This window comes from Pelophylax lessonae, assembly GCF_965119305.1.
Source record: "Pelophylax lessonae genome assembly, chromosome: 11".
NCBI classification, from domain to species: domain Eukaryota; kingdom Metazoa; phylum Chordata; class Amphibia; order Anura; family Ranidae; genus Pelophylax; species Pelophylax lessonae.
In genome coordinates, this window is record NC_138778.1 from 23,483,790 (window position 1) to 23,508,836 (window position 25,047).

General features: G+C 43.2%; 1 protein-coding gene across 1 annotated transcript in view; it reads left to right on the plus strand.

Moving 5' to 3' along the window:
- Positions 1-23,552, plus strand: part of ASPSCR1 (ASPSCR1 tether for SLC2A4, UBX domain containing) — a 90,920-nt gene extending 67,368 nt beyond the window's left edge. The window contains exons 13-16 of the mRNA XM_082272914.1: positions 10,173-10,224; positions 21,947-22,016; positions 22,975-23,153; positions 23,314-23,552. Of these exons, the coding sequence (XP_082129040.1) occupies positions 10,173-10,224; positions 21,947-22,016; positions 22,975-23,153; positions 23,314-23,324 (312 nt within the window). The 3' untranslated portion in view covers positions 23,325-23,552. The remainder of the gene's footprint in view (positions 1-10,172; positions 10,225-21,946; positions 22,017-22,974; positions 23,154-23,313) is intronic.
- The last annotated feature ends 1,495 nt before the right edge of the window (positions 23,553-25,047 follow it).

Consider the following 25,047-nt stretch of genomic DNA (forward strand, 5'->3'; position numbering starts at 1 on the left):
ACTTTTCTGTACATGGTTGACCAACAAAATACCTTGTAGTCTGTTTTGTTTGGGGAATATATATTTGGCATTACAAAGAGGGTAAGCCAAAAAGAATTCCCTGATCACCATCATTGAGACTGGCGCACTATGACAATACATAAATGAACAAAAAAAAAAAAAACCCCTGCATTACTCAGCAGGTACTTCTAGAGCTTTGTTTTTTATATTCCTCTTTCCCATATTACTTTCTGTTGTTTTATTATTTCTGCTATTTTCTACACTTCTGACTGTGACTATTCTCTGTCTCTTGTTCAGTGTCGCAGTATTCCCCTCCGCCTTTGTGTTCCACTAGCTGGTTGTATGTTGGGCCGGCCGTTCCTCCCTGTGTTGAATTCTCCCTGACCCTCGGGCCTTTTCGCTCACGAGGCTTTGAAGTGTTTGCCCAGAGATTGACTGACAAGGAAGTTTTTAGTGGGCGGCACCAGGGGGAACGGACAAGAAGAAGGAAAGAAAAAAAAAAAAAAAAAAGGGACACGCTTTGAACTAAAGATCTTTCAGTTTGGGAGATGCTGGATTTAGTTATCTCCTTCACTATGTTAATTATTCACCACGATAATTGGGGGGGAAGAGTAAAGAGGAGAGAGGAGGTTATTAAAAAATTCCAGTACTAACACGCTACACAAACCTCATTTTTCCAGCCTCTAGAGCGCATAAAAGAAAGGCTGTTTAAAAGGGGGCTAGTGTGTTTCCAGGGGAAGCGAGGGGGCCCTGTCTAAGCTGTCCCTTTTTTTTTTTTTTTTTCTCTAAATAGTGAAATCCCTACATCTGAAACATCAAAGCTCTGGCGAGTGTTCCCTCTCGGAGTTTTGACCATGTCTGGTACGCTGTAATTAAAGTTTACGGAAAGCTGTCTTTTGTTTTCTCGATGGCATGCAACCTTACACAATACGGATTGAGAAAAAAAATGGAAGGGAAATGTTAAAAAGCCCCCATATCGGGGGGGATGCCGCTGTCCCTTTTCATGTGCTGCTCTCATCTGACCTGATACCGCAGTCCTCCATCCAGAGATGAGGTCCACAGCATCACATGCGTAATTAGTGCATGGTATGAGTTACAGACCAGGTATTCCCAATCGTTACTACAGGACAAGAGTAACCCTCTAATGCACAGGTGTCAAACACAAGGCCCGCGGGCTGAATCCGGCCCTCCAGGCCATTTTATGTGGCCCTCACATCTCTCCTGTAGCTGCAGGAGAGCTCCAGTCCTCCTCCAGACCTTATACTTTCTGCTTTCCAGCAATGCCTCCAGTTTCTTCCCCGCAGGTAAAAGGTGCACTGTGATGTAAGGGAGGATGGGGGACTCAACTTCTGATGTTGGAGAGGCTCTTGACGTCTTATGTAAGGGTAGGGGATGCTCTTGACATCTAGTCTTACAGATACAACCGGCCCTTTTGAGGGCAATCATAATGCTGATGCGGCCCGCGATTAAATTGAGTTTGACCCCCCTGCTCTAATGCATGGGTGTCCAACCTTTTTGCTTCTCTGGGCCATATTGAGTGTGGAGAAATTTTCTTGGGCCGCATATAAAATATATACTATAGTTAAGGTATATAAGTAATAAAATGTCACCGCACCCCTTCCCACGCCGCCACGCCCCCCGCACTAATTTAGCACGACTAGAGGATGATCAAATTAAATAGAATCAGTATACAGAGGTTTACTTCTTCTGAGAGATAATTCACCATGACCACTTCAGTGATTTGAAGTGGTCATGGTGGTAGGAGTCAGAAACACTGCACATTCTTGCCTCCCCCCCTTCGAGGCATCCTCTGCCTACCGTTAGTTGGAAGCTGCTGTGGCCGTGCCCTCGACCTGACTTCCTTCCTCCCCAGCAAAAAAAAATAAATTGTCAGGGGGCAGTGGGCCGCATTGCCTGCGGTTCTGGGCCGCATGCGGCCCCCGGGCCGCAGGTTGGACATGCCTGCTCTAATGGGTATTTTTAGGGCATAAAGATCAACATACAGTAAGTAAAAAATATAGCAAAATTGTATTCAAAATAATTGAAAAGACATAATAATCATAAAAATGTATGTGGCAATTAATAAAACAATGCATAGATAACCATACAGCAACTGTCAAGATTCAACTGACAGAGGATGACCCGACACGTTTCACAAACAAACTTTTTTCTTCTTCAGGGAGGAATGGTTAAAGCGCAGATGCTTTCTATAAATGTAGAACATTAACAATTCTACATTAAAAAAAACATCAAAGACAAAAGGGTAATATGCTAGTACACACAAATAAATTGTCTATATTTTGTGTATAAGCAAATGTAACCTAACCTAACCTGTGCATTAATATATCTCATATGCATGTACCGCATCATTAAAAACACAGGGATTTGTTTGCCATTGCGTGCCGTCCAGAATTCTCATAACCCGTCGTCTCTTATCCCGAGTAACTCCAACCACGAATGTGGAGACCCAAAATATGACTACTCTTTTTGAACAGAACAATCTGCCAAGAACAAATGGTAGTCATGATGCAAAACTATCTAGTTTATAAATCATATGAAGGGTTAATCAGCCTTCTATGCCTACCTGGACTTTGTTATTCAGCAATTGGACCATCGCAGGAATTCTAAACTGGGGCATGAGAGTAAGGAAAGAGGCAAGAGCACCAGAAAATGGAGGGCCCAATATCAATGTAGTTTACGTAGATCTGTAAAAAAAAGTGAATAAAATATAACTAGAAACTGCTTTAGATAGCGAGACATAGATTGACCCATATTGATAAGTTTGTATTGCGGCCTCCAATGATATAAGGGCCTTGGCAATAAACAAAGATTTCCATGTATTATGGCCCATTTTTGGGTGCTCCCTTACCCCTAATCTCTCACATCAGTCCCACAGCAGACCAGCGTCATGTCCACGGCATCACACCAATCTGCTATAAAAGCTGTTATATTGTTTCACTTCTTTATCATACATCACGGGACACAGAGCAGCCATATTAATTAATATCTGGGTTATACGCCACCTATAGGTGAATGGACACTGGCAACCAAAAAGACAGGAAGTCTTAACATCTGCAATTAGAGCAGATAGTATATGCTGATTGGGATCCTCTTGATAGGATTTTTATTCCTCCCAAAAAGGTTTTCTTTGTTGTGATTTTTTTCCTCCATAGGATACAAGAAAATGGAGTATGCCTACAGTGGATGCTGCTATTTCTTCTGTAAACAGAAATTGAACCTGTCCTGTAGATAATGCCCAGGTTTATAAAGATCCAGCTGATAAGAAATTGGAATCTTTACTAAAAGCTTCCTTTTCTATTGCAGGGTCTGCAATACAACCAGCAGTGGTGGCTATAGGCGGTCCCCGGGTTACAAACACAATAGGGACTGTAGGTTTGTTCTTAAGTCGAATTTGTAAGTTGAAACAGTGCATTTTTAAGTGCAACTTCAGCCTGTGCAGGGATGTGGGATATTTCTGGTGCTTCTGGGTGTGCAGTCATGTTACCTGGGGCTCTTGTGGCCATGCAGTACATACGATACTGCAGTGTGTAATGTGTCTGGTGGTGCAAGATGGCTGCTCAGTGGTAACTGTGACCAGCGTGGAGCACAAGTGACCGAAATTGACATCCGTTCGTAAGTACGAGTCGTTCGTAACTCGGGTGTTCGTAACTCGGGGACTGCCTGTATAGGAGTTTGTCAATCTTTGAAAGACCGTATTAAATGGGTGTCCAGAATTTTCTTCTCAGGAAGAGTCTGCTGAAGATTTAGCAGATTTTCCTCAGGCTTTGAGTTTTGCAGTAGCTGCTCTTAAGGACTCCATACAGCAAATGTTACGGTTTGCTCTTCTGTCAATTCATATGTGCAGAATCCTCTGGCTAAAAAGTTGGTATGCGGAATTACCTTGTAAAAAATTGCTAGCTGGATTTCCCTTTCATGGGGAGCACCTAATTCGTGATGATCTGGACAAATATGTCCAAAAGATTTTGGGGAGGAAGAGTGCGCTTCTACCAGTTAAGAGGCGAAGTAAACGTCTTTCTTTTAAGGTGTCTAACACTCAGGTTCCCAATACTTCTAATCCCAGGCAGTTTCGACGGCCTCAGCCATCTGGATCTAAAGCCAAGCCTTAAGGTCAAGGGCAGAAGACACCCTGGGCCCAGAGGCCTACCAAGCCTTGCTCTATATCTACCTTGTGAAGGAAGGCCCCCACTCAGTTAGGTGGGGGAAGGCTGCTACAGTTCTCAGAGGCCTGGGTGGAAATAAACCAGGATAACTGGATTATTTCTCGCAGGGGTACAAACTAGAATTTTGGGTGTTTCCTGATCCTCAGTTTGTAAGGTCAAACATACCTTCAGATCCTCTAATAAGAAGATCCTTCTTTTTGACTCTGGACCATCTGAGGTCTCAAGCAGTGATTACAGAAGTTTCAGACGACGAGAAATTCAGGGTTTTTTACTCAAATCTTTTCGTAGTCCCCAAGCCAAACGGGGATACATTCCAAATGGAGTCAATTCGCTCAGTCATGGCCTCTCTGCAAGGAGGAGAATTTCTAGCATCCATAGACATTAAGGATGCATACCTTCACGTGCCAATTTTTCAGGCCCATTCAAAGGTTTTTGCGCTTTGCGGTGGAAGACCGTCATTTTCAGTTCGTGGCCTTGCCCTTCGGGGCTTGACACAAGTCCACGAGTGTTCACAAAAACCCTAGCTCCAGTATTGGCTACTCTAAGGTGTCAAGAGCTAGCAGTGGTAGAATATCTGGACGATCTATTACTTAAAGACCAGCCGGCTTCTACTCTAAGCCAGAATGTGTTCTGGGCAGTTCAGTTCTTAGAACTTCTGGGTTGGATTCCGAATTTGGCAAAGTCAGCGTTGCAGTCGGTTCAGAGTCTAGAGAACTGGGTTTCCTTGTGGACACAGTACAGGCAAAGGTGTTTTTGCTGCCAAGAAATGTCATAGCCCTGAAGGATCTAGTATGGATCGTAAGAGGAAAAAAGTATCCTTCTGTACGTCCTTTGTATGAGGTTGCTAGGGAAGATGGTGTCCTCATTCCAAGCAGTTCCTTATGCGCAAGCCTCCCCCTCTGAGTCAAAGCTAAAGCCCAGTTAAAGTAAATTTTTATTATTTTTGACTGTTCTATTATCTGGTTGGAATAAAAAGTTATTGTGACTCTACACATTGCCTGCGTTCATGTAAGATGTGGTTGCTAGTCTTGCTAGTTACCATCTATGCAGTGCAGCTTGCCACTTATTTTTAAATACTGGACATGCCACATTTTGGTGAGTTTATGCATGTTAAAGTGGTTCTAAAGTCGTAAGGCTTTTTTTTTTTTTTACTTTTTTAACCTCAATTCATTCTATATATTAAGGATAAAAACCTTTCAGTGCCGGTTTCTTTTCCACCCCCCAGATACCTGCTCAGATTCAGCATTGTGCTTGCCTGCATCTCTTCTCTCCTCTCTCCACTCTCTCACAAACTTGGCCAAGAGCAACGGAAGTCATTTGCTCCTGCCGCTGTCAGTCAAATCCAGTAAGGAGAGCGCGGGGGGCGGGGGGCAGGGATGAGCTGCACTGTGTGTGTGTATCAATAGATGCATAGAGCCCAGCCCAAGAGCGCGTCTGCACTTGTGCCACCATAGGAAGCTTCCTATGCTGGCACACACAGAAGAGGAGGAGCCTAGATAGCAGCATAGGTTTGGTGCTTCCTGTGGTGGCTCACACAGAATAGGAGGAGCCTAGATGGCAGCGTAGGTTCGGTGCTTCCTATGGTGACACACACAAAAGAGGAGAAACCTAGATGGCAGCAGAGGCTCGGTGCTTCCTATGGTGACACACACAGAAGAGGAGGAGCCTAGATGGCAGTGGAGGTTCGGTGCTTCCTATGGTGGCACACACAGAAGAGGAGGAACCTAGATAGCAGCATATGTTTGGTGCTTCCTATGGTGGCTCACACAGAAGAGGAGGAACCTAGATAGCAGTATTGGTTTGGTGCTTCCTATAGTGGCAAACACAGAAGAGGAGGAACCTAGATAGCAGTGTAGGTTGGCAGCTTCCTATGCTGGCACACACAGAAGAGGAGGAACCTAGATAGCGGCGTAGGTTCGGAGCTTCCTATGCTGGCACACACAGAAGAGGAGGAACCTGGATAGCAGCGTATGTTCAGTGCTTCCTACAGTATGGTGACACACACAGAAGAGGAGGAGCCTAGATAGCAGCGTAGGTTCGGTGCTTTCTATGGTGGCACACATTAAAGAGGAAGAGCCTGGATAGCAGCGTAGGTTTGGAGATTCCTATGGTGGCACACACAGAGGAGGAGGAGGAATCTGGATAGCAGCGTATGTTCAGTGCTTCCTATGGTGGCACACACTGAAGAGTAGGAGCCTAGATTGCAGCGTATGTTCAGTGCTTTCTATGGTGGCACACAGAAGAGGAGGAGCCTAGATAGCAGCGTAGCTTCGGTGCTTTCTATGGTGGCACACACTGAAGAGGAGGAGCCTAAATAGCAGCGTAGATTTGGAGCTTCCTATGGTGGCACACAGAGAAGAGGAGAAGCCTATATAGTAGTGGAGGTTCGGGGTTGTTCTGTGCAATACTAACACATTTTTTATTTTAGGGAAAAATGTTTTTACTTTACAACTGCTTTAAGTGGGTCTATTGAAATGAATGGTAAGCCAACAAAAATGCAGGCATCAAATAGTTCTGTTACCTTTGCATAATGAATGAGAAAAAAATACACATAAATGCATGCGGCTATACGTAATAAAATTGTGCCTTACTGCCTATTTGCGAAAGAGCCCTGTTAGACTGTTTTAGGCAGAAGTAAATTTTAGAAAATATTGATAATGTTTTTTACTGTAATCTGAACATATCCACTTTATGTAACAAATGATGTTGCATTCCGGTGACAAGTCCACTTTAACTAAATAAGCAAGGGAGGCCATAAAAGAGAGAGAGGTGCAATTTGAAAAGTAGGAATTTTATGGCTTTGTAATGATATGTGTAGCAGTGATGAGAAAATAACAGGTGTCCTATTCGTGTTACATTATCGCTCACTTTCACTGTTTGCCTGGATTAACCTTAGCCAGGCTTTGACCCGTCCCCATGCCATCACATTCTGTCATTAGAAGGCAATGATCAGAATTAAATAACCCAAAGTAACAGTGATTTCTTAGTGTTCTGAATTGTTGATTGGCTGCTCTGATTATCTTCACATAATAAGGCTCTGCATTTAGGAAACCTAAAGCCCAGTTAAACCCTCTTGATTTATTAGTGTGATGCAGCACATAGGAGAGTCTGACCGTGACTCTAACACACAAAGCAGCGGCCTGACTCCCCAGTGGTCTGCCAAAGTCCCTATAAACTGCTCTAATCATCCGTGCCTTCGCTTCCTGAGCAAGAATGTTGATTGAAGCAGTGGTCAGGAGTGGCGTGTTGGACCGCTGCAGAGCTGGGCTACTGCAATGTGTGTGAGAGCAGTGGTCAGACTCTCATATGTGCTGCGAGCACATTTTTTTTTTTTTACTCTTTGTGCAGCACGTATTAGCTGAAAAAAATATAGTAACAGAGAAGTATATTTATTACTTTATTTGCAACCTGACTGCATTACAGTAGTAAATTAGGATAGTTCATTTGGGCTTTAACGAGAACCTGTGCTTTGCTTGTGCAGAGCATAGGAGCAGTTTTGCCTTCCCCAGCTGAAGGCACTCTTCTTGCTTTTGCACCCCTGCTGATCTGTTGGGAGCCAAGAAACGTAGTTCTGTGTAATTCCTAAGCCTCAACTTAAAACCTGCACAGATTTTAGGACCCACTCCCCTGTGACAGCCTGGTTGCATAACTGGCCGTTTACAAGGAACCAGCACAGGAACATGAGAGGAAAGGGAGTTAGTCACATGCTCCTTTATACCCAGAAGTACTGGGTATTTTTACTTTCCAAACTTTAAGCACCTATCCACATCAACATGGACAGTAACCAGTTTCTTTGTATGTATATAGGCATTTTTTCTCCTTTTTAGGGCATATTTTCCTCCTGTGTTTGGGAGGCACTTTTCTAGAGTTTAAAACAAATGGCCCGATACAGGAAAATTCTCATGTCACCTGTGTTTCCATGTTATACTTTCCTATGATTCTCCGAAAGAGGAACAGCATTCTGGAAGATGTGGCCAAAATAAGGCAGGTAGAGGGCAAAAAAACTAGACCCCACTATTGTTGCCTTTGTCTTCCTGCAGCTGATCTTTCCCCTATTACGGACTTACTATGCCTTGTTTTACACTTAAAATTCTGGATAAATCCTTTGCACACTGCCCTTTTTAGCAAACCTTGCAATACAAAACAGGTATTTTAAGTTCACACTTATTGCAATGCATGGTTAAGCTGGCTAGCTGCATCTAAGTAATCCCTCTCATGGCCAGTCCTACTCTGCTCTGCAAACACAAATTCTTATTTCTTATTTTTGTTCTACATTGTGTCTCAATGTGGAGGTGGCCATCTTAGCTGAAGCAGGGCTTTGCTTCCTCTTGTCAGAGCCTCCAGAAAGGAGAACAATAATCAACAAATGGCCCGATACAGGAATATTGTCATGTCACCTGTGTTTCCATGTTATACTTTCCTATGATTCTCCGAAAAGAGGAACAGCATTCTGGAAGATGTGGCCAAAATAAGGCAGGTAGAGGGCAAAAGACTAGACACCACTATTGTTGCCTTTTTACTTCCTGCAGCTGATCATTCCCCTATTACTGACTTACTATGCCTTGTTTTACACTTTAAATTCTGGATAAATCATTTGCACACTGCCCTTTTTAGCAAACTTTGCAATACAAAACCGGTATTTTTAGTTCACACTTATGGCAATGCATGGTTAAGCTGGCCAGCTGCATCAAAGTAATCCCTCTCATGGCCAGTCCTACTCTGCTCTGCAAACACAAATTCGTATTTCTTATTTTTGTTCTACATTGTGTTTCAATGTGGAGGTGGCCATCTTAGCTGGAGCAGGGCTTTGCTTCCTCTTGTCAGAGCCTCCAGAAAGGAGAACAATAATCAACAAATGGCCCGATGCAGGAATATTCTCATGTCACCTGTGTTTCCATGTTATAATTTCCTATGATTCTCCGAAAGAGGAACAGCATTCTGGAAGATGTGGCCAAAATAAGGCAGGTAGAGGGCAAAAAACTAGACACCACTATTGTTGCCTTTGTCTTCCTGCAGCTGATCTTTCACCTATTACTGACTTCCTATGCCTTGTTTTACACTTTAAATTCTGGAAAACCCTTTGCAAACTGCTATATACCCTTTTTAGCAAACCTTGCAATACAAAACATTGTGTACATTGTGTTTCAATGTGGAAGGTGGCCATCTTAGCTGGAGCAGGGCTTTGCTTCCTCTTGACAGAGCCTCCAGCAAGGAGAACAATGATCAGTTAGGCAAAATTTTCAATTCTAGATGTTTTTTTTAACATAGAAAATCTTCACTTTTTGAGTTCAGGTCCACTTTAATTATGTGCTTCAGCTAGAAAAAAAAATGTATCGGAGGATTTTTTTTTTCGGTTTCACATACCATGATTAGTCTATGTTTGAACCTTCCCTGCTTTTTCCTGCAGCTAAAAATGCCTATTACACCTTAGGAAAAGCATGGGCAGGAAAGATTTTTTAGATTGTGCAAAAATGTCCAGAGAAATGTCTACAGATTTTGCGACTGGACCTGTATAAAAAATAGATCAGGTGTATGCAGTTGGAGGTCACATGGCTTTAAGACCACAGAAGAAAATAAATTGGTGGTGGTGGTGGTGGGGGTAACATTGTAGTTAACAACCTCAAAAAAAATAAAAATGTGTAGTTTAAAATAGACTGTCATTTATTTTCTTGAATTCTTTACAGTCTTCTATAATATGGTGCTTTAAATGCAGGGAACAATGTCTAGATTACCCTTTGTGCATTGACTGTGGCAGGCCTGATCTGCCCTGCTTATGACTGGTACCTAGAGGCAGAGGAGCTCAGAAGTGGGCTGGGGGGTACACCGCAAAGTGAAGGATCATAGAATTATTGGAGGTAATTAATACATGACTGAGAAAATATTGATTTCACAGCTAAAATGTCACAGGTAGCAAAGGTGGAAAGACAGTTTTGGCTTAATGTAAAATGTGTGGTATGTATGAGATTAATATATATGTCCTCTCACCCTCAGGCACACCTTTTCCCAGCTGCTGTTGTTCATTTTGGGTCACTGGAGCAAAGGGGTAAGGAGACAAGTTGATTCCTATTCTACCATAACATTGTAGGTTTGAGGCCTTCAAGGAAAAGGTTTTATATTTATGTACAGCATCAAGCAGGATTTTCTGTAAATAACCATACTTTTAAGGGTAAGTCCACCTTTGACAAATCATAAATCCACACATTTTTGCAGAAAAAAATTTGCATTTTTTAATTTTTTTTCAACATAGCCTGCAAAGCATTGCATCCATGATCAGTGCTAATCTCCTTCAGACTTCTCCTCCAGCTCTATGTCTGTACCGAGGTATGGGGTTTCAGAGAGCTGGAGAAAGTGTCTGTGAGAGCAGTGATCACCACACTTGTATTCCATTGAGAACTACGAGTCCTTCTGCCACTGTGGTATGTCTGTGAAATGCACCCTGTCAGAGGGGACCATTTGTCGAGGGGGGGGGGGGGGGCACTTGTTAAAGCGGAGTTCTTGGACTTTTTGTTTTAAATTAAAAACCCCCGTGGCAGCCGTCGCTTATACATAAAAATCGCCACATATATTTTCCGGTCTTTGTGCACATCTTCGGAATCATTTTGAACTCCTGATCCAGCAAGCAGCCATCTTGATTATAGGCATCTAAAGCCCGCTGGGACTCTCTCTTCCGGGATTAGGAGCAGCTGGATACCCAGCATTCACCTCCCATTCTCGCGCATGTGCATTGCGTACAAAGAGCAGCTTTGGAAATAACGCAATACTAGCAGCAGGGGAAGCCCATTGACTCCTTCGATTGATTTAGAGAAGAAGCGTTTTAACCTCAGGATGCGCAGGGGGTTCTTTACAGTTAGTTCTACAAGATTGTGGAATTCTCTGCCGCAAATGGTGGTAACTGCGGGAAGTATGGCTACTTTTAAAAGACTCTTGGACATACATCTCAAGGATCAAAACATTCAGGGGTATGTGAAATGATTACGGCCACACACACCTACACAGGTTGAACTGGATGGACTATTGTCTTTATTCAACCTCAACTACTATGTAATTATGAAACTGCTATCCTAGGAGCCAATGGGAAAGGGAAATTCTGTACCTCGTCGCAGCGAGGATGGATGGAAGTGCGGCATTTACTTTCAACAAAAGTAGAAGAGTAAAAAAAAAAAATCAATTATCCAAAACTTAATGGTGATGCGATTGGCAATATCTACAGCCATTGGTGTAAATTAGGGTGGAACTCTGCTTTTAAATGTTTACTAAATAGGGGTGTAGTATGGTTCTTTGTGTGGACTTTGTCTTTAAAGCTGAAATCCACAAAATATTGTAGCTCTATATGAATTAAGTTAAAAAAAATAAATATATATATATATATATATATATATATATATATATATATATATATATATATATATATATATATATATATATATATATATTATTTTTTAAATACAAGTGCCTCAGCTCCCTGTAGAGCAGCTGTACTTGTGCAGCTCATTGTACTTTCTACATGGGATTGCGAACGGGCAGGTAAGTGTATTTTATTGCAGAAGAGACACGGCATGAGTCTTCTGCAATAAAGAACCTGCCTGTTCACATTTTTTTATTTTTAAACTTTTGTTCCACTTTAAAGACTGAAGAATTGTTCAACAGAAATAACTTATTAGCTTTTTATTTTTTAAATCACAACAGGCTTTTTTACTTATCCCACAACATGTAGTTAAGGCAGTCCATAACACATGAGAGTGGCTGGATTAGCTAAGAATCACATGTCTGTATTGTAACCCTTCAGCCTGTCAGTGGGCAACTGTTGGGCGGATCATATCAGTTAGAAACACTGAAGAATTAGGAGGAGGGAAAGGGGGGGGGTTAAAGTAAAGTTCATATTCCCATCAAACACCTTCCTGGATATAGGCACATATATATTGGGTGCTGAAGGGATCACCAGCTGGACAGTGGATCTATCACAGGTACATACATATTCGCCAGCACGCCATGAATCTTGCAAAACTAGTCCAAAAGCTTTATTGCAAAAAAGATCACAACAAAACCACTGTTTTTTGATGTATCTTTTTTGCAATAAAGCTTTTGGACTGCTTTTGCAAGATCCATGGTGTGCTGGTGAATATGTATGTACCTAAGGGGGTGGTCATCTGTTTGAAATGTATATACCCCCAGGGGTTTTCAGGCAGCAAATACACTTGTAGAAAAACTGTATAAAAATATATTTTTTTATATAAAAAATTCCTTTATTAATGAAAGTAGAAAATGGTGTAAACATACATGATAAAATCCCTAAACAGGGATAGAGATATATTATGAGCTCTGGTTACAATTGGAATAACATGATGTAACAACAGAAAAATGATAATCGCATGAGATGAACATCACATCAGAATTGCAGAAACCCCGACGCGTTTCGACCTATAGAGTAAGGTCTTCCCCAGGGGGTCTGTGATGTCAAAATGGTGATATCAATTGAGGACCAGAGAACATATTAATGACTAGAAGGTCATCTTCCAAAATGAAGGCATGAATCCTCCCCTCCAAGGGCGATGCAAGAGGTGCCCAGGACTACAAGGAGCCACACAGGTAGCCCACCCAGCCAGGGCGAGAACACCTGCTGAAACTGCAGCAGTGTGGAAGTTTGAAATCCTAGGTGTCAGTCCATCTGATGAAAGCAGTGCTTTTTCAAGGTTCATATCGAGGGCTGTTTAGAACAGAGATAGTCAGCTTTCTTGATTTGGGGGGGCCACAACTATGTATGCTGACATCACCAAAGGGCAACACAAAAAAGTCAGAGACTGAGAGATGATCAGAGGCTGTGGAGATGGTGTAGAAGATGGTAAGAAACTATAGACCTAATACAAGAGATGATTAGAGACTCTGGACATGCTATAGTTGTTTAAGACTGAGGACATGCTTCAGGGGACAATACTAGACTGCAGACATATTAGGTGGGACTGCTTGAAATCACTGCTCTAACAGAGCAATAAGGACAACCACATTAGTGTCTGCAAGGGCATCCCAAAAAGTGTCAAAGGGCCACAGCATGGGCCCTAGGCATTTAGAAGGTGAGAATTCTACAGCAGTTCTATTAATGAAGCAGCCATATTCAGAAGATAAATCCATTCCACTCTTATGGCCCATGCGATGGACACACATTTATTTTCATATATTTAGCAAGCAGTTAATGAGCTTTAAAGCCCCTCTTTAGCTACAGAAGCAATGAGATTGTCTTAGCAGCTCAGCCCTGTGCATTTTTTGTCCTTTTACCCCCCTTCCTCACCCGTTACCACATGTACAGTGCCTCGTGGTAAATCCTGCTCTGTGTCTCCAATGCTTTTGGAAAGCAGAATTTCCCGTCGAAGCAGAGAGCACCTTTAAGCAAGACACCAAGGTGTCTCGGGGCTCGTTCACACAGACACTTCAAAGTGTGTTTGTCATGTGGAGCCTCTACATGTGTTCGCCATGTGCTTGGGGACCACACTGGGGTTCTGTACCAGCAGTTTAAACTTCATCTGTGAGACATAAGTTAATTACCGTCTAGAATTGTTTATGTAAAATCACTTGTGACCAACTACAAAAACTCCGCTGCGACAGCGGGCAGACAGACGCGAGCTCTTATTTATTAAGACGGCAGTGCCGAACACACAAATCTATTGCAGAATCAACCGCAAGTCTACGCTTTGAACATCTCCGCTAGTGTTTGAAAACCACAGGGGCTGAAATACATGTCATGTTTAAGTATAAAAAGAAATTAGAGCTAGTAATACCTTTTCTTTTTTTAAATACGCTTCCACTAAATCACTTAAATATACAATTAAAACAAATATGAATTATTCTTCTTGTAGAAAGATTTGTAGCACATATAGGTGGGCCGTAGACAGGCCACTGTCACCTGGGAAACAAGAGTGACACACATGATGTTTAAAGTGTATATGCAAGCAAAAAAATATACGTAGTACATATTATACAATTGTCATGTACCTGGTAGGTAGAGCCTGAATGTGCAGAGGAAGTCGCAGGAGTGCCGGTGGACGTGCAGGCTGCATGACTGCTGGCAGAGTAGTGTTCCAGAAGGAAGCAGGTGTCCTAGGAGTAGTTGGACCAATGCAGCAACTTGGAAGCCTCGAGGGATACTGGAAGGTAAACAGAGTCAGACAAGCCGGGACAGACACAGAGAGGTCAGATCAGGTACAGGCGGAGAGACTGGAGAATGATCAAGGAACAGGCTGGGATCGATACAGGCAGAGAGCAGGAGTAGTCAGAGGCAAGCCGGGTCAGTAATTCAGGAGCAAACACAGGGAACAGGAACAAGCACAGAACGCTGTAGATGAGACAGCACTGATTGATCCTAGGAGCAGATCCAGCTTAAATAGGCCATTTGGCGCCTAAACTGTCTTGAGATGCGCCGCGCACAATTAGCGAGCGAATGCATACCCCCATTCGCATCCCGGCGCCTATGCGCCAAATTAGCGTGTGCTAACGCATTGGCGCTTGCTACTGCCCCTCTTCTTTGGGAGATTTGAGGGACAGGAACTTTCCTGCGGTTGCCAACTTGTCCTCTGGCAGAACCTTCCTGACAACAATGCATAGTCAGATTGTACATTATACACCTTACATGCGCATTTCCCTTGTTATCTATTTAAAATCTATGCATGTACAGAAAAATACCTGTTGATCCTACTAGAAATCCAACAAGTGCCCTAACTGCCTGTAGAGAATTAACAATGCTGCTTTTGCTGTACTGAAATCCTATCCAGTATTGCCAGCCTTGCCTGAAGTCTTCCCTGCTGGACTACAGCACTCTACCAATCCTTATCTCCATAACTCCTTCATGTTGGCATTCCCTATAACCTCTCTCTTTCCATACAAGCTCCTTGCAGTATTCTTTTGTTGAACGTTAAAGGCGAATAAATAAATAAATGCACATATTTTTGCTGGAAAAAACTTGTGCATTTATTATTTTTTACACAGGAGTCTGCAGAGCATTTTACCGGCTTTCAGTGGATCACAGATACAGTGTCAGGCCCTTGCAGACAGAGCTCTGTCAGTTTCAGAGCTGTGGGATGTGTGAATAGATTACGAGTGTCCTGATCGGCACACTAGCTATCCATTGAAACTACAAGTCCCTCTGGAGCTGTGGCAATGTAGTTTATTCATTCACAGATCTCAGTGAAATTAAAAATGCAGCGTGTAGGTGGAGCTCTGCACAGCTGGGTCGATTTTAAATGTGGCAGCACCTGCAGGGGAGAAAAACCTCCAATGGCTGTCACAAGGGGGTTGGGGTTGTTCTGTTGTGGAATATGTAAAATACGGGTGTAACATGCTCCAAGTGGTGAACCTTTCCTTTAACTTGGCTGCCAGTATTGTAATAATGTGTACACATACAGTGATTTTTTTTTTCCCAGCAAAGTAATGCTGCTATCTTGACTTCCAAGAGTCTGCCCACACATTGGGTGCCTTGAAAATTTCCTGTTTCTCCTGCTTTCCACCATAGAAGGGGCTCGTGTTGTGGGGCTCAGCGCTGACCCCATCCACTGGATAATGTGTTGCATGCATGCTCTTTTGTTCCACTAGACTGTGTCAAAGAATGATTTTCCCACATCTGCTTCTGCATGCAAAAAGCCACCTGAAACTCTGATCTCCGCTCCATTCCCGCTGCCTGCCTACAATAACTTTAAGACACCTCAAGCCGTCTGAACCTGATCTAATGCCTGCTGTTCATGTCATGTTTCATAAGTATCTGGGGCCTTACCTCATAGCCAAAACCTTACATTGCCTTACTAACACATGGCTGCATCCTGTCTGATTCGAGAGAGGGGTGGAGGTAGGAATTCTGCTGAACTGGGTGCCCCTTAGCTTTCAATCTACTAATAATGGCACGGGCTACTTGCAGTGTTTTTACTGATGGTGTCAATGTCTGCAGCCTGGAATCATGTTGCCCTCCTACAGTCTGCTGTTTTGGCTGAGGTTTGTACTACAGCTGTGCATGGCCCAGATCACCCACTTCTTTTGCTGACTCTGACTACAGAAGCCACAATTGGCTTTCCCCGGCTGATTCTCATTGATTTATCCATGGACTTGGCAACTTCTGAGCCATCGGCCACAGAGGCTGTAATTCTTACTCCAGTCTTTGACCGATAAGCTCGCCCTTGAGGAGTCAGTCTACTGCAATTACTCTTCAACGAAAGAAGACCATCTCAGCTCTTGTTAATGTGATGCAAACTAATCTGAAGCTAGAGGATAAGCCTTTTGCTTCTACCAGTGTTTTTTCCAGCCTTGGGTCTGTTAAAGTTGCAAAGGCTGCAAAGGTGTTTGCATTGTATCTGCTTTTCCACTATGAGGATTGGAAACTCCCTAACAAACTGTTTGCCCCCCCCCCCCCAAGTGCTTTTTAGCTTTGTTCTAGTTTGGGGAGTCCCACCTTTTAAAGGGCACTTTTTCCAGTGGAAGATGTGTCTTTAAAAACCCAACTGATAATCCGTTGTGAACTCTCTTTAAAACCACATTCCTGCTGACGGGGCCTGTCGTTCACCTCGTCCTAGCTGTGACTTTGTTTTTGCCAATCCATGGCAGACTGTTTAAAAGCCTTTAAAATAGATTTCCCCACTGCTGCAGGTGAATATTTAATGATTGAAGCAAATGGCTGTAGATTTAAATTTCAGTTTGATTGTCTCTGGAAGCTTCCTGGCTGATCCCTTGCATGCATCTTATGTCAGTACACATGTATAGGGTATTCTGGTAAAGTACTGGACTGTGAAGCCTGTGTGTCACCCTCGCTGACAGAGATGACTACATCTCAAGTGTTCAGGTAGTGGCCATAGTATATTACAGTTCTGTGGCATCCCCACTGTGGGATATTTAGACAATCACTTGTTGAATGACCAGTCGCTGTGTGCTCTGTTGGACAACAGCATGGCCTTGATTGTCCAGACTTATCAACATTTTGGATGGTTCCTGAACCTGCAGAAATTGCCACTAGAGCCAACTCATTGTTTGGAGTGGGAGTATTTGGTTCTAGTCCTGGACACAGCTCAGGCCAATGCATTTCTTCAACAGGAAACACTTCAGACCTTCTGATCTCAAATTCAAGCTCTCAAGTGCAGGAGTCGTCTGACTTTACACTTTTGCATGCGATTCTTTGGCCTGATAGTTGCCTCTTTCGAGGAAGGTCCATTTACCCAGTTTCACTCCACGCCTCTACAACGCAACTTTCTGTCAGTGTTTGACAAGTCACTCAATTCTCTGGACAGACTGATTTGTTTGATACAAAAGACTAGGTTGTTCCTGGTTTTTGTGGCCTGGGAATCAGAGAAGTCCTTCCCTACAGGCCTTTGGAAAATATGATAGATGGCAGCCTGTCAGACTTGGGAGGACTCCTGGGAACCCATTTGGTTCAGGGGACTTTGTCACTGGTGGAGTTTCATCTCCTAATCAACATTGGACCATTTTGCTGGAAGATCACCTAATTTGGATTCAGTTCAGACAGGATCTTCAGTCAACCATCAGGGTGAAGCCACAGGTCCTTCTGTGACCAAAAAAAGGTAGATTTAATGCTTTCTAGGGCAGAACATTCCAGCCTTGTTGGCTGTGTACATCCCAGGCATAGATGACTGTCAGACTTCCTCAGCCTTCAGTGCCTTAATCTTGGGGAGTGTCCCTATACCCGGAGATTTTCCAGAACCTGTGTCACAAGTGGGGGGGGGGGGGGAGCCAGATGTGGACTTTCTGGCCTACAGTTTCAACATGAAACTGGACAGCTATGTCTCAAAGTACAAGGATCCTCTAGGGCAGGGGTATGCTAACTGTGGCCCTCCAGATGTTGCAGAACTACAAGTCCCATGAGGTATAGCAAGGCTCTGATAGCCACAAGCATGACACCCAGAAGCAGAAGCATAATAGGACTTGTAGTTTTGCAACAGCTGGAGGGCCACAGTTTGCATATCCCTGCTCTAGGGGAAGAAGTAGATGCTCTAGTGCAGGCATGTCCAACCTGCGGCCCGGAACCTCAGGCAATGCGGCCCACTGCCCCCTGACAATTTATTTTTTTGGCTGGGGAGGAAGGAAGTCAGGTCGGGGGCATGGCCACAGCAGCTTCCAAATAACGGTAGGCAGAGGCTGCCTCAGAGGGGGGAGGGGAGCATGTGCAGTGTTTCTGATTCCTACCACCATGACCACTTCAAATCACTGAAGTGGTCATGGTGGTTAGAGTGTTCCTTTATTATCGCTCAGAAGAAGTAAACCTCTGTATACTGATTTCATTTCATTTGATCATCCTCTAGTTGTGTTAAATTAGTGCAGGGGGCACGGCGGCATTTTATTACTTGTATACCTTAACTATAGTATATATTTAATATGCGGCCCGAGAAAATTTCTTTACACTCAATGTGGGCCAGAGAAGCCAAAAGGTTGGACACCCATGCTCTAGTGGCTCCATATGATTAGTACAGCCTGATCTATTCCTTTCCTCCCATTTAAAAATTTTCCTTGTTCCTTTTCAGGATTGAGACATGGAGCATTCTAGTGTCCCTCATTGCTTTAGGCTGATGTTTTATGGCATCCTAGTAAGATTCTTGGCAGACGCTCCATGGGCTCTACCAGATCATCAGTATCTTTTGTCTCGAGGACTGATTTTCCATCCTGCTTCACGGTCGCTGGCTTGAGCAGCATAGGTTGAAGCCCAGGCTTTGAAAGACAAAGGCATTTCTAAATCTGTGAATATTACCATGTAGTATTCTGTCACCCAAAAGGTGGTATTCCTTTTGGCTATCACCTCTGTAAGGCAAGTGTCTAAACTAGCAGCGTTATCCTGATGGGAACCCTTTCTGGTGTTCAAAGAAACAAGGTGGGGTTGAGGCCCAGGATTACTTTTTATTTACCTATGGTAGTTTCTGCTTTTCACCTAAACCATCCCAGTGTTCTACTTTCCCTCTGTCCGGCTCCAGTTCACAAAAAATAAAATGTACCTCCATTGTCTGGACGTAGTTCGAGCTAAGAAATTCTCTCAAGAAGACTGATTCCCTTTTTGTAATCCCAAATGGGCCCCTGTAAGGGTACACCCACCATTTCTAGGTGGCTCAGACAGACCAGCATATGCCAGTTTAGGGTCCCAAGGATCAGGTTCCACCCTTTCTTGTCAAGGCACAGGCATTGCTTCTTGGGCTTTTCAGCATCAAGTATTTGTCAGTTTTGCAAGGCTGTCCCCTAGTCTTCTGTGCACATGTTCTCTAAATGTTACCATCATCTGATGACCGCTTCATTTTTAAGGTCCTCTAGGCAGTTATTTGAGTTGCAGACAGTCCTCAGTTCTGTGTTTTTTTCTGGGCCTGTGAACATTGTTTGCTGTGTGGTCCACCACTGAAGGTGAAAGACTTGCTGTCACCATCCATGGACAAGAAAGAAAATAGGATTTTTGTACTCGAAAATCAGTTTTTTGGAGCCTGTAGAGAGAGACAGAAGGTCTTTCACCTTTCAGGATGTCCAAAAGCAGTCCAGCTTGGTGCTGCTTTGCTACAGCACTTGAGGCATGCTAAGAAAATAGGAGAGGGTTATCCGTGGCTAGCCTACAGTTTTTTTTTTTTTTTTTTGCCAGTGTCTAATCCTCAGTGTGAAGAGAGAAGGGTCAACTTTAGTTGCATCAAGCAGGCCATGATGCTAATGTGAGACCTCTTATTATCCCTCCTCCTCTGAGGATCCTTATCCCACCTCCTCTGAGGATCCTTATCCCACCTCCTCTGAGGATCCTTATCCCACCTCCTCTGAGGATCCTTATCCCACCTCCTCTGAGGATCCTTATCCCACCATCTATCACACTGGGTATGGAATCAGGAAGAGGAGGGGGACTGTTTGTATTCCTGTCATCCTCCTACCCTTGCTGTGTGTTTGTTTTATATGTGTGTGTGTGTGTGTATATATGTGTATATATGTGTATATATATATATATATATATATATATATATATATAGTACAGACCAAAAGTTTGGACACACCTTCTCATTCAAAGAGTTTTCATGACTATGAAAATTGTAGAGTCACACTTCAAGAGGTAGTCACCTGAAATGGTCTTCCAACAATCTTGAAGGAGTTCCCAGAGATGCTTAGCACTTGTTGGCCCTTTTGCCTTCACTCTGCGGTCCAGCTCACCCCAAACCATCTGGATTGGGTTCAGGTCCGGTGACTGTGGAGGCCAGGAGGTAATCTGGCGCAGCACCCCAACACTCTCCTTCTTGGTCAAATAGCCCTTACACAGCCTGGAGGTGTGTTTGGGGTCATTGTCCTGTTGAAAAATAAATGATGGTCCAACTAAACGCAAACCGGATGGAATAGCATGCCGCTGCAAGATGCTGTGGTAGCCATGCTGGTTCAGTATGCCTTCCAATTTTGAATAAATCCCCAACAGTGTCACCAGCAAAGCACCCCCACACCATCACACCTCCTCTTACATGCTTCACGGTGGGAACCAGGCATGTAGAGTCCATCCGTTCGCCTTTTCTGCGTCGCACAAAGACACGGTGGTTGGAACCAAAGATCTCAAATTTGGACTCATCAGAACAAAGCACAGATTTCCACTGGTCTAATGTCCATTCCTTGTGTTCTTTAGCCCAAACAAGTCTCTTCTTCTTGATGCCTTTCTTTAGCAGTGGTTTCCTAGCAGATATTCTACCATGAAGGCCGGATTCACACAGTCTCCTCTAACAGTTGTTCTAGAGATGTGTCTGCTGTTAGAACTGCGTGTGGTCTCTAATCTGAGCTGCTGATAACCTGCGATTTCTGAGGCTGGTGACTCGGATGAACTTATCCTCCGCAGCAGAGGTGACTCTTGGTCTTCCTTTCCTGGGGCGGTCCGCATGTCAGCCAGTTTCTTTGTAGCGCTTGATGGTTTTTGTGACTGCACTTGGGGACACTTTCAAAGTTTTCCCAATTTTTCGGACTGACTGACCTTCATTTCTTAAAGTAATGATGGCCACTAGTTTTCCTGTACTTAGCTGCTTTTTTTCTTGCCATAATCTATTCAGTAGGACGATCAGCTGTGTATCCACCTGACTTCTGCACAACACAACTGATGGTCCCAGCCCCATTTATAAGGCAAGAAATCACACTTATTAAACCTGACAGGGAACACCTGTGAAGGGAAACCATTTCAGGTGACTTCCTCTTGAAGTGTGACTCTACAATTTTCATAGTCATGAAAATAAAGAAAACTCTTTGAATGAGAAGGTGTGTCCAAACTCTTGGTCTTTACTGTGTGTGTGTGTGTGTGTGTATATATATATATATATATATATATATATACACACACACACACACACACACACACACTTTAACGCATGGTGACAGGTTAGAACCTTTAACAGGTTGCTCTTCTTATAGGCTTTAAGGATATTTCCCCTTGCTTTCTGTGTGGTCCCTGAGAGTGGAAGTGTGTAGAGATAGTAGTATGTACTACTGTACTATAGTAGTAGTACTAATGAGTAGTTCTGCTTAATTCCTGTGTTTTTACCATGATAGGAAGTTAAGGGATAATCTCCCCAACAGGAATACAGATGGAAACAAGAAGTTATAAACCTTCCCTATTCTATGCAGAATATTTTTTGAGTTGGAGATTCCCCTTGTTTATGTGACTTTTACATTTTTACATACTTTTTCTTCCTTTGTTGAGTTTATCACATTCTGATATTTGTAGATTATTTACTAAAATAACTCTTAACTAGACATTACATTTAAATCAACATGTATTGTATTGAGCCTTTATTTCCATTTTACAGATCATTATTTGCAACATCATCTACTGACTGAACCAATGTCTCCCTCTCAAGCAGATTTGGTGGTCGCCAGGTACAGCAGCTCTTAACAAATAAATATTTTTTTAGGCTGTTTAGCTAAATAAGGGCAGCAGGGTGGCCAGGCCGACTATTTGGCCACACACCTGACAGTTTTGGTGCAGTTTGGTAGCTTTTAGTCTTCTAGCTGGAAAGGTTTGAAAATTGGATTAAACATTTACCATAAGCAATCAGTTAGTTGAATCTTCGCCGAGAATGTCTGTTTGCGCATGCGCCGTAGCGTTAGTGAATTTCTGTGCGCCATTGCGCTACTCTGCAGAGTGTTGGCAACAGATCCAGTTTGTTTATGGATTGTTCTCTGACACCTTGGTTGTTCTTGGGCTTTCCGGTTCCTCCGGGAAGCCCAGGACTGCAGTAAAATGCCCAAATACATTGAGTGGGAGAAGATCGAGGAACATCTGTTTTCTCATCCCCCTTGAAATGGATGAACCCAGAAATTACATGTTACATGTTAGATGTTCATCTCTTGACGGTCATTCCCTGGCTACTGTAGTTGGGACAGCAGCTAATTTAGCATGATCTGTTCTTGATTAGCTGTGGCAGGGGATACATCAGGGGTCTAATAGACCCCCGATGTCTCCGGAAAGAGGACCTGGGGGTTTAGGGTAATTTTCTAGCCAAAAAATGCAGATTTTAATGTGTACAGAAAAATGCCCTGGTAGACAAGTGGGGTAAGTATATAGCAACTGTAATTCTGGCCATATTTTTGGCAAAATATAGGCAATTGTAGCCATCCTTCAATCGGACCAATAACCAAACAGTCTTGACTATTTCACAGTGTCAGTGTTTCATTGTAAGTATTGGACTATTTATGGCTACTGTTATACAGGCACATACTTGTAAGGACTAGTGGATTCAATTTAGCTTTGTAGATACTCCACATAGCTGTCCACTGACACAAAACCGGGTATTAGTTTTCACCTATACTAATTGATACCTTTGTACATTGACAGGGCAATGCCACGTGTCCCAGGATCCTGTACTGCTCCAATTCCAGATGACCTCCCAGGACCCAGCTCACAAGTGTCTCAGCGAGCACCAGAGAATTATGAAGAGGAGTTTGGAATTTCTGATTCCAATCAGCAAGTTCAAAAAGATGCCAGCAAAGTCCCAAAATGGCTTAAGCTGCCAGGTACTAAAAGGAGAGGGGCCTTTGCACAACCCTTGCTTCTATCTAAGCAGCACATGAGCTGCAGGTGTTCACCATATTAGGTGTGGGCTGAGCTCTCTGCCTGCTATGTGCACCTAACACAGGCACATGTTCATGGCTCATTCTTTGTGTTTTCTTTCAGGAAAGAAGTAAGTGAAGTTCCTCTGGTCTTGCAAGGATTCCTGTCTGACACTAAGCACCGCGTCTAAAAACCAAACATTGTGGCGTGTCGATTGATGGAGAGGCCTTCCCAGTCTTCTGCGGATGAGCGCATACAAATGTGATTTACATACTACAAATATTTACCGTTTACTGCTTCAGCTGTGCTGAAGGTGGTAGGCGTACAAAAAGCTGTTTGTGCATTATTAAACTAATCAATGATTTACTTGTCTCTTTTTAAAAATGCTATTGCAGTCTTCTGATGTTTCTGTTTGCCATTTTTTGTAGTAGTAATATGAAGTGCTGACATATACTGTACCTGATAGAGCACAAACAACCAGTTAGCTTAGTCCCCTGCACAAAAGAGGCTTAAGACGGCCACAGATGTTCCGAATCTCGGGGGGTTCAGTCGGGACTGGCCAACATTAAAACCATGTATGGGCAGGCTGATTGCACCCAAGTTGATTTATCGATCAACTTGGGTACAACCAGTCTGTCGGCTTTTACATGTGATTATTGCTAGCGGCTATTAGAGCCGCTAGCAGTAATCACTGTGGTCTCCCGGGGGGACGGCTCACCCCCTGCCGAGAAAACACAATGGCTCTGCAGTAGGGATTCCTGCATTAACAGTGACTGTGTTGATGGAGGAATTGAGCGATTTTCTTTCCAAAGAAAATCGCTGCATCTTTGGCCAGCTTTACACTCTAATGTTACACACACTAAGGCCACAGTAGGGACAAATGGAAGGAGATCTCAGTGTGTCAGCTGAGTTGCAGCTTTCATATCTGAATGGGGCCATTGCCAAAAATAGTGTTGCGCTAAATTAAAATCAAATATGTTCAATCCATGCATCCAAGTGTCAAACTCCTAACATAATTGAAAAGTCCAAGGGTTGTGATAAGTAAAGGAAAATTTCTGTGCTTCAGGATCAAGTGGGGTCACCTTGTGAATTCACCGCCACCACATACAAGATGTACTCTTACCAGAGAACTTACAGGAGGTCACAGTAGGCTACTGTGTATCATCCAGCAATATGGGCCCTTCCAAACATCCAAGGACGCGGTAACACTCCACTGGCCTTAGGCTGTCACATCTGGTAGTGTACACCCCGTACCACTTCTCTCTTCTTGGTGAGTGGGAGTGTCCTCTCAGGAATGTTCTTTTCTTCCTTTTATAGTCTCAAATTTCCTCTCAGACCACAGATAATCATAACTGATTGGGGAAATACCATTATCTTAAGAAAAAAAAAAAAGGGTCCATGCTGCTAGTCCGGGACTTGGCTAGAGGGGCTTGGCCCTAATAAAGTCAGCAAATTGTCACTTATGACATGAAATAGATGTAAACCCTAATTGAATAACGGTTATACCATTTATCATACTGAGGTGCCATTTTCATTAATAAAAGACTTTTTCTACATTTTTCACCACTTGCTTCATCTCAGTACTGCTGAACTCCAATGCAGTCACTTATCTACATGCACTTCAGCGATTGCTGCACTGCATAGCTCAGGGTGGGTTTTCTGATGGTGACAACAGTGGACCATGCCTGCATAATATTAGTTGAAATGGCCACTTGCCTTCTTCGGAAGCCCAAGTGACATTGCAAATAAACAGAAGCCTCAATGGCAGATGGGGACAGAATGTTTTTGCTTTTTATCAGGTATTGTTTTAATATAAGGTACAGATTTAAAATTGCTTTTGAAATTATGACATGGTAA